The sequence below is a fragment of the Carassius carassius genome, chromosome 34, assembly GCF_963082965.1.
Source record: "Carassius carassius chromosome 34, fCarCar2.1, whole genome shotgun sequence".
NCBI classification, from domain to species: domain Eukaryota; kingdom Metazoa; phylum Chordata; class Actinopteri; order Cypriniformes; family Cyprinidae; genus Carassius; species Carassius carassius.
In genome coordinates this window covers 4729967-4742427 of record NC_081788.1, presented here as the reverse complement: position 1 = coordinate 4742427, position 12461 = coordinate 4729967, and the positions used below count along the sequence as shown (strand labels likewise).

General features: G+C 34.1%; 1 protein-coding gene across 2 annotated transcripts; it reads right to left on the bottom strand.

The window, feature by feature from the left end:
- Nucleotides 1-846: 846 nt before the first annotated feature.
- LOC132115350 (Golgi membrane protein 1-like) lies at nt 847-9742 on the bottom strand. 2 transcript variants are annotated; one of them, XM_059523786.1, is made up of 10 exons: nt 9585-9742; nt 9318-9497; nt 4820-4874; nt 4627-4729; nt 4428-4533; nt 4142-4322; nt 1964-2092; nt 1838-1887; nt 1255-1777; nt 847-1112 (listed from the first exon to the last, which is right to left on the bottom strand). In XM_059523786.1, the coding sequence occupies exons 1-10, from the start codon at nt 9714-9716 to the stop codon at nt 991-993; spliced, it is 1581 nt and encodes a 526-aa protein (XP_059379769.1). In that variant the 5' UTR covers nt 9717-9742; the 3' UTR covers nt 847-990. The 2 variants fall into 2 exon arrangements, with proteins under 2 accessions (XP_059379769.1, XP_059379768.1); XM_059523785.1 differs by having other exon boundaries at nt 1255-1887.
- Between the last annotated feature and the right edge of the window lie 2719 nt (nt 9743-12461).

Here is a 12461-nt window from a genome sequence, read left to right as displayed (position 1 = left end):
TGTTCAAGAACAAAGCATCTTTCATTTAAAGGGGTCATATGATGCTATATGCACTTTTACAAGTTGTTTGAACTGAAATGTGTGTTGGCAGTGTGTGTACACAACTACCCTAAAATTCTAAGAATTTTTCACCCCTGGCTCCTGCTATGATAGTTTGATTAACAGTAGCATTTCAGCACAGAGTGAGCTGTCATCAGTCCAGCATGGTTTCACCGCCGAGCATATGTAGACAAGAATGACTCCTGAGCGATTGAGGTGTTCTGTTGTTGGATGTAATAATGAACACAGCAGTTAATTTACCCCCGACATCTGAGCCGCTGAAGATGCAGTGGATTACATTTGTTTCTGAAGGGAATGCGTCCCCAATCTACATAAATGCGTCTATGTTTGCGCAAATCATTCATGATCCAGCTTCACCTACAGAAGAATTGTGCAACTTTTTTTTTTTATTAATCTTTGCTAATCGCCTTTCTTAATAATGTGCTAATTGTCAAGTTTCACGATGAATGCTAAAATAAACAGTGCCTCAGAGAGCAGCTCGGAAGAGAGGGGCGGGGTCAGCAGAGATCATTAACATTTAAATGAAAATGCTACAAAACTGTGTGCTCTAAAAAGAGCTGTTTTTGACAGGGTAAAAAAAAGGTGTTTTTTACGCTACCATTGAGAAATTTTAACCAAACTATTTTACAGACTTTTCATTTGTGGAAAATGGGTACCCTATGACCCCTTTAAGAAGGAAAATTCACCATGATGCATTCATTTAAAGGCTCAATGTCATAAGAGTAGTAGTTACATTCAAGTTCAACTTAAAACCAGTAATAGAAAAATAATGACTTCACCACAGATGATACACATATTCTTCATTACACATTAGTGCAGTAATCATCCAGAACAAATCACTCTTTACAGCAGGTGTCTTCTCCACCTGTTGGTTCAGAACAGTCACTAATGAGAATCTGTGCCGGTCTTTAGCTGGAGAAATTGTTGCTGTCAATTCCAAATCTCTGCAAGCTCTGCCTGCTTCTCATCCTCAGATTCTGGTTGGTTTTCATCATCACCATTGTAATTTGCCACATCATCCGCTAGATCTTGACCAACACCTTGATTTTCATCTGTAAAAATGCAGAAAATCCTTTATAATAATCATATATATATATATATATATATATATATATATATATATATATATATATATATATATATATCAGAATTATATCATGAATATTTCAAATTCTGCATGATATTGAAGAGGACCTTTAATCTTGGACAGCTGTTTTTCAATCTCGCCCTCATTTTCATACATAATGGCACCTTCCTTCCCACCTGCAGCGTCTTCATCTTTTCTGTCCTCAATGTTGGCATCTTCCTCTCTCTTGTCTCCAATCCTCATGTCATCTTTCTTTGGGTCTCCATTCCCCAAGTCATCTTTCTTTGGGTCTCCAATCCCCAGGTCATCTTTCTTTTGGTCTCCAATCCCCAGGTCTTCTTCCTTTGGGTCTCGAATACCAATGTCATCTTCCTTTGGGTCTCCAATCCCCATGTCATCTTTCTTTGGGTCTCCAATCCCCAGGTCTTCTTCCTTTGGGTCTCCAATCCCCATGTCATCTTTCTTTTGGTCTCCAATCCCCAGGTCTTCTTCCTTTGGGTCTCCAATCCACATGTCATGTTTCTTTGGGTCTCCAATCCCCATGTCATCTTTCTTTGGGTCTCCAATCCCCATGCCATCTTTCTTTGGGTCTCCAATCCCCAGGTATTCTTCCTTTGGGTCTCCAATCCCCATGTCATCTTTTTTGGGGTCTCCAATCCCCATGTTATCTTTTTTTGGGTCTCCAATCCTAATGTCTTCTTCCTTTGGGTCTAAAATCCTTGCTTTATCCTTTACAGTATCTGTATGAAGACAGAGAAAATGTGTTATGTGTGTGTGTGTATAGCTTTGATGGCTGAAATTTCTTTGTTACCCTACCTGCAGCCTTTGAAGCCTGTGCTTTAACATCCACCACTGCTTCTGGAACTTTTTCATTGGCTGGTTTCTTTAGAGTCTCATTCTTATTGGCAACTTTGGAGGAGGGGATGGGCTGTAAAATTACAGCACCTTAGAGGAGCAGACAAATGTTGTTTAAACACACGCTGAAGGTACATGGAGAATTGTGTTTCTTCCTGTTCAAGCCAAGAGTGATAACTATAACTATAATAGCATCCATACTTTAAGTTATCTCATCTGCTGCTTTAAATATTTGTGCTCTATAAAGTCGGGTAGACTGTCATTGTTTTTAGCTGAAAATTTTTGTGCTGAAAGTGATTCCTCTGTGTTTTTACTGTAGTAGTTGTGGTGTGGACTTTACTTACAACAAATGACAGACTATAGACCCAAATTCAACGGGGGGCTGCCACTAGGGCACAAATTGTATTTTATCCAGAGGTTGCATGTCATGATTTAACGGATGTGGCGACAGATCTTTTCTTCCGTACTGTGATGTATAGGGGTGAAACAATATTCAGACCAAACCGAAAATGGTGATACACTACCCATGATACGTATCGCATTACTCTTGGTAAGTACCATGGTCCGCCCCTGCCCCCACAGCAGTGGCCCTATTGAGATGGACCCAACTTGCACCACGGCTCATCTAAAATCTGATAATACATGTATAATATGGTTTGTTGAAAATATCAAAGCGCACAACATACCTATTGGCTTCCCATATTACAACAGCAATGGTAAAAAATTTAAAATGTCAACTGAAACATTCAAGCAAACAATTAGTGCTTGAGAACTCGCGTGAGATGTCTGAAGATGTGTGCGCGTTCACTAATTCGTAGCGCATGCACACACAGAGAGCCTTGTCAGAAAATGTAAATGCAGACTAATAGATTAATATTAATAATAATAATAATATTACATATACATATATATATATATATATATATATATATATATATATATATATATATATATATATATATATATATATATATCAAAATCCCCCAAACGCTGTGGGAATTCTCACTCCAAATTGAACTCAAAAGTTGGCAGCCCTGTCTTATCCCTTCTCCGCTTCCATTTTTCAGCCCACATAAAAACTACAACTCTTTTTGTTTACCAATAGCGCACGCTGATGACATTTTATTCTTTTATAGTAACATGTCATAGCCTACGGGTCAATAGGTATCATTCTCGTACAGTCTGCATGCATGTCCCACCCGAGTTTATCAGTTCCATGTCGCACAGTAGGATTTGCAACGATCTTACAGGTTTGCTAAAATCGTGCATTGTGTGTGGAAGGCTTTAAGTGAATGTGAACAGTCAAGAAAGTCAGTATTAGTGTACTGGATCTGTGAATTATGTCTTAAAGGAACAGCAGTCTATTCCTGCTGTCTGTGTTTTTAATGTTAAACAACCAAAGACAAGGAAATCACTCACTTCTCTTGATTGAATAGCTTTTGTAACTTCAACAAGGATTGGTATTTAATTTATACAGTGAAATATGCAATATTTCACTGTATAAAAATTGTTTACTTAAATTTCTGTGCCTGACAATTACCGTTAAACACCTGAAAAACTGTTTATTTTATTTGTATTTTTGCTTGATTGTATTTATTTGTGCTGTTGCATTTAGTTTGATTATTTATTATTTTCATTATTTTTATTTGACCATAAGTCCTTTTGAACTGAGAACTGAGAGCAATCTGAACCGTTACACTCCTACTGATGTACTGTACATCCAAGTGTAACAGATAATCAGAATCTAATTAAATGCTATATTTTGAGGTGTGGAGTGAAAAAAGGCAGATGAACGTAAGCTTTCAGGAATGGGGTTTAAGCAGACAAAATGATTAGAAAAGTCAGGCTTACGTTATTAGAAAGAAGTCTGCCATTTCACCAGAAGATCTGAGTTACGATATTTTGATTAAACATTACAATGTCAAAAAAAAAGAAAACATACGCATGGATAAATTGTTCAAGATAAGATTAATAACATGCATGTGGTACTCATGCTACATTCATGAAAACCTAATATCATTGGTTTGTTGAGGAGAGCTTTGCTTTTACTCCTCTGAGTGATCTGACTTTCACTGAATAAGGGACATGAGCCGTTAATCAACCACCTAGAAACCACAAAGAAGACTTGGCAACTCATACCTTTCTCATCTTTTTCCACTAATAACTTATTGGTTTGGACGTGAGCATCATTTTTAGACTGTGAACCCACATCTGGTTTGCCTTTTGGAGATTCTGCCACATTTTTATCAGAATGGTTTGTAGTGGGAACATCAGATTTGGCTTTTGAAACAGAGACTTTCTCTATGGAACCATCAGCATTCTGTAAAGGACAGAGTTTGTGTAAGTGGAAAGGGGGAAAGAAACACCAAATGATAATGATCACTATAAGGAGCCATTTTAGGCCACTTTTTCCCATTAACCATACCTGTAGAGCAACCTTTTCTGATGTCTTTTGCTTTTCCAGTTTGGCAGCTGCAATTTTTTCATTGCATTCGTCTTTTGTGGCCTCAATTTGTTTGTTGCACTGAGTCCTGCACAATCCCATCCCACACAGCCATTATCATACTGATCAAGGACTATAATGTATTTTATATTGTAGATTAGAGCATTCAGAATTAACCTACATTTCACTGGTGGCTTTCTTATTAAGTGTGTCCATGTTACTTTGACAGGATTTCAGCTCGCTCTGACTTTTATTAACATCCTCCATTACTGACTTCATGCGGTCTAGAAATGGAAAATAAACAGTAATGTGAAAGGAAGGTGATATGCATCATAGAGCTCATATAAAAGGACAAATATGAGGTAGACACTTACTCTTCATGTCCTGCACTGTTTTAATACTGGAGGAAATATTGAACTTCAGTTTATCCTATGACAGAGAAATGAGTTTTAGGACCAAATAGAGACACCTAGGATTATCCAGTATGACAATGTTGTCCATCAAAATCTAGTCACATGCCTTCCTAAAGAGCAATTTTGGGTATAATAGCAGACCTGCTTATATAGACAGTAGGGGTGTAACGGTCCACAAACAAGACGGTTCATACATAAACATAAAATAACTTTTTTTTATATTTAACAAATATTACCTCAGATTCTGCTCTAAACTGTAGGAAGCCCTTTTACATTGCTATAGGGTTAAAAATAACAACAGAGCCCAAACTTTAAATCAATTACTACTTATTTTAATATAATGATCAACACTCAAATTAAAAAAAAAAGAAAATTATGCAAACAAGTAAATTGCAGATAATGCAGTTTTTTTTATTACTTTCTAAATAACATTTCTATTTGTTGGTGAAATAATAATTTACACAATGGCTGTCATAACTTGTTTCATAACAGAATTATTTAATTAAGACTCACAAACAGGTAAAGTAATATGAGTATGTAGTTTAATATTTAGCTAAATGCTCTTCTCTAGACTTCCTTTCTCTAGCGAACTAATGAGTTGCGGACACTAACGACTTGTCTGAGGTAAATTAAATGCTGTTGAAACATTGATTGAACAATTACATGAGGCGTGAAATGTTTATTCATGTTTATTTCACGTTAAAACTAGTAAGTTAGTAAAAAGGAAGGGACGATCGCACTGCCGTTTGAACTGAGGTGTTTATACAGTGATCTGTCGTCTCACATCAAAGTGCGTCAAAACGGCATTTATTGTAAAAAAAAAAAAAGAATGGACATAATTTGAAAGAAGATGAGACTTTGTTTCTTATCCATGGATTAAGTTATGGAAAACAAAACTAGGGCTACAGAACGTTTGAATACTGTAATATAAAATAGGGGTTGTGAAACAATGGTATACAGTTTTTTGTTTATCAAAACAATTGTGAGCTGCCTACAACCAGCATTTTTGGGAATCATAGAATATATGCCTACCTAGACAGCATTTTTTGGCATCAATACCTGGTGATGCTCATGTTACATTACTGTTACATAACCCTATATCACCATCTAGCGTCCCAATTTGTACAGTGAAGGATGATTTTGTCTCTAAACTTCTTTCACTGTGAAGTGCTTTAAATTAGATCAGTAGATACAGGGGAGTGGCTTTGTTGCATCAGATGTGTGTCACTTTCCTCACAGCTTTGGTTTGCAATCTCCCTGAATAAAACTTGCTCTGAACCTATAAGCCACTAATTTTAAAAGTGATTTCCAGCACTGAAAAAGTCATGCAAATAAAAATATAATAAAAATGAAACAAATCTCATAACCCCATAGGCATTTTTATAATAAATATAACTTTTTTTCTAGTTATGCTCATGTAGAAATTAAAATCTTTTTAATCCTTAAATGGACAGTTTAACCAAAATGGCAATTCGGTCATCATTTACTCATTTACTCAATTGTGACCGAACTGGCAAGAATTTATTTCCTCTGTTGAAAATAGATGATATCTTCTTTTGTGTTCAGCAGAAGAAAGAAACCAAGGCTGCACATATTTGATTAACAAACACAAAAACAGTAATATTGCAAAAAAAAAATAAAAAACAATAATAATAATAATAATTTCCTGTTTTAATGAATTTTAAAATGTAATTTACTCCTATGATGCAAAGCTCAATCTTCATCATTCCTCCAGTCTTCAGTGTCACGTGATCCTTTAGAAATCATTTGAATACGATGATTTGAATTTATAAATTATAAATTATGCTTGATTATTAATAATTGTTCTTATTCATCTTTGCATCACAGGATTAAATAATTTTTATGTATTTATTTCATTTTTTTACTTTAAATGTACAGTCGTTGTCAACATTTTATAGTATCTGCAAAATGTTAATTATTTTACCAAAGTAAGAGGGTCATATAAAATGCATGTTATTTTGGCTGCACTGTCTATAAACACACAACCGTTCAAAAGTTTGGGATCAGACCGATGTTTTATATTTGTTTACAGGAGATTTTTATGGTCATCAAGCCTGCATTTATTTGATCAAAAATACAGGATAAAATTAATATTGTGGAATATTATGATTAAAATATTTCTATTTTAATAAATATTCAACTATAATTTCTTCCTGTGATCAAAGCTGTATTTTCAGCACCATTACTCCAGTCTTCAGTGTCACACGATCTTCAGAAATCATTCTGATATGATGATTTTATTCAGTGCTTTTAGTCAGTGCTGGAAACTGTTGTGTTGCTTAATAATTTTTTGGACCCTGTGATACTTTTTTCAGGATTCTTTGATGAATAAAAAGAAAAAAAAGAAGAGCATTTATTTACACTACAACAATATACACTACAGTTCAAAAGTCTGGGGTCAGTACATTTTTATTCTTTCTTTTATTGAAAGAAATTAAAACTTTTATTCGGCAGGGATGTGTTAAATTGTTATAGTGATAGCAAAGATTTATATTGTTAGAAAAGATTTATATTTTGTATAAATGCTGTTCTTTTTAACTTTTTATTCATCAAACAATCCTGGAAAAAGATTTGCAAGCACAACTGTTGTCAACATTGTTAATTATAATAATAAATCAGCATATAAGAATGATTTCTGAAGGATCATGTGACACTTTATACTGGAGTAATCACAGAAATAAATTATATTTTAAAGGATATTAAAATAGAAACCATTATTTTATATTAAAATAACATTTTGCAAGATTACGTTTTTTTTCTGTATATTTGATCGAATAAATGCAGCCTTGATGAGCAGAAGAGACTTCTTTAAAAAAAAAAGTCTTACTGATCTCAAACTTTTGAACGGCTGTGTGTGTGTGTGTGTGTGTGTGTGTGTGTGTGTGTGTGTGTGTGTGTGTGTGTGTGTGTGTATATACAGTGGTTAAAGTGGGATTTGGCAGGTGGGGGAACCCTCAAATTTTGTGTAGGTGCAACAGGGAAAAATTACTCGCCGTGGGACAACATATTGAGTATCGTGGTATAGAAATAATTTTTGGGACAAGAGTGTCACTGTGGCACCAAGTATCACAATACTTATTTACTTGATAGAGTTTTTATTTTAATATCGTTTTTAATTTTGTTTTAAATTTCAGTTTAGTTTTAGTTAGTTTCATCAATGGTTTTGTCAGTTTTAGTTTATTTTTTATTTTGCAAACACATTTTTTTATAGTTTTTATTTTATTTAGTTTTAGTTTCAGTTTTAGTTATTATATTATATTATTTTATTAGTAATATATTATTATTATTATAGTTTAGCAGAGCAAACAGAACACTTCCAGTGAAGACCAAGGCAAGACATTTAATTTCATCAAGTTTAATTTTTTGCACAGATTAGTTAACTCTTGTGCAGACATCTTAATAATAAAAATAAAATAAGGGTTTGAGATTGAAAAAAAAAAAATAAATGCAACTTAAAAGTATACAAGTAAAAACTATGAAAAATGTCATTTAAGACGAATTAAGATGAAATCGTGTGTGTCTGTCTGTTTGTGTATGTGTGCGTGTGTGTGTTGTCCTGGTATTCTTTACATTGTGGGGAAATGTCTCTCCGCATGGATTATAATATTATTAGCAATGTTTTGTAAAAAAACAAAGATAATAACAGCACATTTCAGCCTGTCAACCTTCGTGAAAATATGACATCTCAAAAAAGTTTTTTTGTGCTTGACGGACTTGTTTTGCTGTTGCACCCGCGTCTCGCACAAGAAAGTAAAAATGCAGCGCTCAAGTTTAAAGTTCAACTTCTGTCTCATAACCTGTGTTATTTTCCATTTCACTGCCACAGACGCATCCTTTATGATCAGCCGCTTAGGACTAACAACGTCTCAGCAACTTCACGCGCAAACAGGCATTTCTCTAAACAGACACAGGCCAGATTTTCCGCCACAATAAAGAGCTTATTAATAATGAAAACTGTTATTGATTTTTGCTAATTAATATTTTATTTAATTAACTGTTGTTAGTTTCGTTTCGCTTTTCATTTATTGTGTTTATTATTATTATTATTATTATTATTCCATTTTATGAAGAAAAAAAACTGACCAATATTTTAAGTCTTAGTTTCAGTTTTTGTTTACGAAAATATCCTTGTTGAATTCCTAGCTGATGAACAGAGCCATACCGCCCCGAAAATAATAGTCTAACTCGGAGCCTTGCTCGTTCTTTAACTTGTGTTTGTTACCCTGTCTAAATTATGAAAATTTGACATTAACCTACTTCACGTTAGACTTTTAACTCTGCAACATCCACTAGCTATGGCTAGAACAGCAACTGTAAACAGCACGACTTGCGTTGAACCGGCGATGCCCTCAAATCAGACGGGAGCACCGTGACTAAGAACATAATTTGTTTCTTAAATCATGACTAAAAAGCGAGTGTAAGAGGGGTGTTTTCATACTCTTTCGTGTTTCCAGGTGATGAGAGTGTTCTCCTGCTGTCTCTGGTGTGTTTCCTCCAGTAACTCCATCTGATCCTTCTGTCTGCTAATCTCTTCCATGGCCTTCAGCTTGCTCTGCTGCTCTTGGTCTCTTTCTGCAGCCAGCTCCCTCATGTGGCCCTTCATCTCCATTATCCTGCTCTGGAGAACAACACACATCCAAACACAGTTAACAGCCACACACACCACCGCTTGCCACAGACTCCATCTAAACACAGAGTGTCAAACCTGCAGCTCGCTGATTTTTGAGTTTGAGACCCAGTAGTTGAAGCCAAGGAGCAGGACGCAGGAGATGAGAGCCGCCATCATCAAAGACGGGGAGCGACCGCCACGACGAACGTTTCCGAGTGCACCCATCATGATCAGTCAAAGTCCCACAAACACCTGAAAAAGAAAGCATAAACTTTATATACAGGTGCTGGTCATATAATTAGAATATCATCAAAAAGTTGATTTATTTCACTAATTCCATTCAAAAAGTGAAACTTTTTACACACATTACACACAGACTGATATATTTCAAAATGTTTATTTCTTTTAATTTTGATGATTATAACTGAAAACTAAGGAAAATCCTTAGCATAAACAAAAAAAACATTTATAACCGCATAACACATGAAAGAACAACAGAGAAATGCATAAATGTTAAAAAATGTAAATAAATAAGTGAGGAGAACAGACATCAGTGTCACAAAACCAAATGCATGAGGCTTTTTTAGCCATCAAACATATCTAGACTGCATTATGGGGGACTATAACATACCTGCCTATTATAAAGACAACATTTTTGGGCATTAAAACCTAGCGAGCTGCATATTTTGACAGCATCGTTGGTCATCATAGCATACTGATAAACATAAACAGCACTGTATTAGGCATTAAATTCATCGCAGTTATCAAAAATATACAATTTTCATCAGCGTCATGTCACGATGTAGCAGCAGTAAAACTGCTCATAACGTAGTACTGTTTTCATGCAGATTTTAAAGTTTAGTGAGAGACTAATATACTTAAATATAAAACTGTTAAGAAGTCATTTCATGGTAAATGTGCACTTCAATTCTGCATCAGCAAACTTAATCTTGTAGTTGTTCTTTATTTTTTGGAATTATTATAACTCTAGTTATCCTAGTTATTCATGATCAAAACTTTGCTGTAAAACCTGTTGCACACCATCTACTACATGCCTTAACTCGTCTGACTGATAGTTTATACTTTATAAGGAAGTAAAAAGCCTTTTTATACAAAAAAAGCTTGCAGTTCATGTCTTTCTGCAGTTAAATCTTTACTGAATTTTATATAGTAAACATAATATTAACTTTTCTATTGTAACATAATATCATGTACATATTACAAAATGGATTGAAGCAACAACGTATGTTTACTTGATTATCCATTTGTCTTGTCTTTTTTTTTTTGAGTATCAAATATGAATGTTTATTGCTTCATCACTCAAACATTGTATGTTTAGCCTCCACACTAAAAACTACAGAGCTTTGACCATAAAACTAAGTATTTAAAACTCACCTGATCTTACTAAGACATAATATTGGGAAATACTGAGTGACAACTGACATTAACATGCATTTTATGTATGTAGTCTGCCATACTGTTATAAAAATCTCATTGATTAACATTGAGTTTCATGTATTTTTTTTTTGACCATATAATTATTAACAACAATTTTTGCTCAGTTTGAGGCTCTGAATAAAGTCAAAGTGCTTTTTTATCCTTGAGTAGGATCTCCACACAATATATATATATATATATATATATATATATATATATATATATATATATATATATATATATATATATATATATCATTTAAAATTGAACAGAAAATACAAATTCTGATAAACATACTGATAAATAAAGAATGTATAGCCTGAATGGACTGTAAGTCGCTTTGGATAAAAGCGTCTCCAAAATGCATAAATGTAAAAGTAAAAATATAAAATCTAAAAATAAAAAAGGTTTTTATTTTTTTTTCCTGGCTATTATTTAATATTTAAGGGTTTAAAATGGGAAACCCTAAAAAAAAAATAATAATAATTAAAAAAAAATATTATTTACTCAAAAAACTTCAAAATGGAAATATTTTTTTTTTCTATTGTTGTTTTCCGTGTGTGTCATCAAAACCTGCCAAACCACCCAAATCTCCAGAGAACAGCGAGCGCTCGTGCACAGGATGCACACCAGGAACAAGTGGATTGTAACGTTAGTAACAGTGAATGTGCTATTAATCATGTTCAACAGAGACTTTACACGTTACAACTGTAACTGTTGTGCCTTTCAAATTAAAATAATAATAATATTATATATATATATATATTGTACGAACGATTAAAAGTATGAGAAAGTATTACTATTATAATAATACAAACAAGCCACACATTTAAAAGGTAAATCTATTTAGTACGAAACTGCTTTTGTTCTGGTAGCTTGCTAATACCGCTAATGTTGCTATTATCTTCACGCTTTCCTCATTATTTCAGATTAATGTTGTATATTAGTGTCGAATTGTTCTTACCGGAGTTAAATGTAACAGGTGTCTTCAGGAAGAGGGATGGAGTATGGACACTTATCGATATTCGACGGATTCTTCCGGGGTTAACCGGTTTCCGTGTTGTTACTCCCAGCTGTGAAACGATCCGCCGCAGATTCGACATTTCTGCAAACATGTGCAACAAGTCCATTACACTTAAGCGTTCTCACTACGTGATATTGGTATAATTTGTAAAAGAAAATAAGTGATTTTATAACCTGTAACTGCAAGAGTACGTTTATTATTGTTAATAATAATAATAAAAAGGTTTTTGTCGTTTGGGGATTCGAACTCGTCTGAAAGAACTGCAGTCATTTGCAAATCTGATTGAGTTACGTGAGATCTGGTGGTCCTTGATTTCAGAAGAATGAACTATTGTTTTCCGTTTACAATGGGTTGGGATCGTGTTAACTAGTGCCTTATGCTCACAAGCTTATAATATTATGGAACGCAGACTACATGTCCATTCGGTGAAGACACCTTGCATTTGTCAGTAATTTTAAGGAAATAAGAATAATACCGTGTGACACTCACATGTCATTTTCATATTTCTTGCG

Bases quoted from the DNA above. Each gene is read 5' to 3' on its own strand.
- LOC132115350 (XM_059523785.1), bottom strand. From the start codon at position 9,716: ATGATGGGTGCACTCGGAAACGTTCGTCGTGGCGGTCGCTCCCCGTCT. The intron at 1,888-1,963 runs GTAGGGTAACAA...GTCTTCATACAG, and splicing joins ACAGGCTTCAAAGGCTGCAG to ATACTGTAAAGGATAAAGCA. The intron at 1,113-1,254 runs GTCCTCTTCAAT...GCATTTTTACAG, and splicing joins ACAGCTGTCCAAGATTAAAG to ATGAAAATCAAGGTGTTGGT.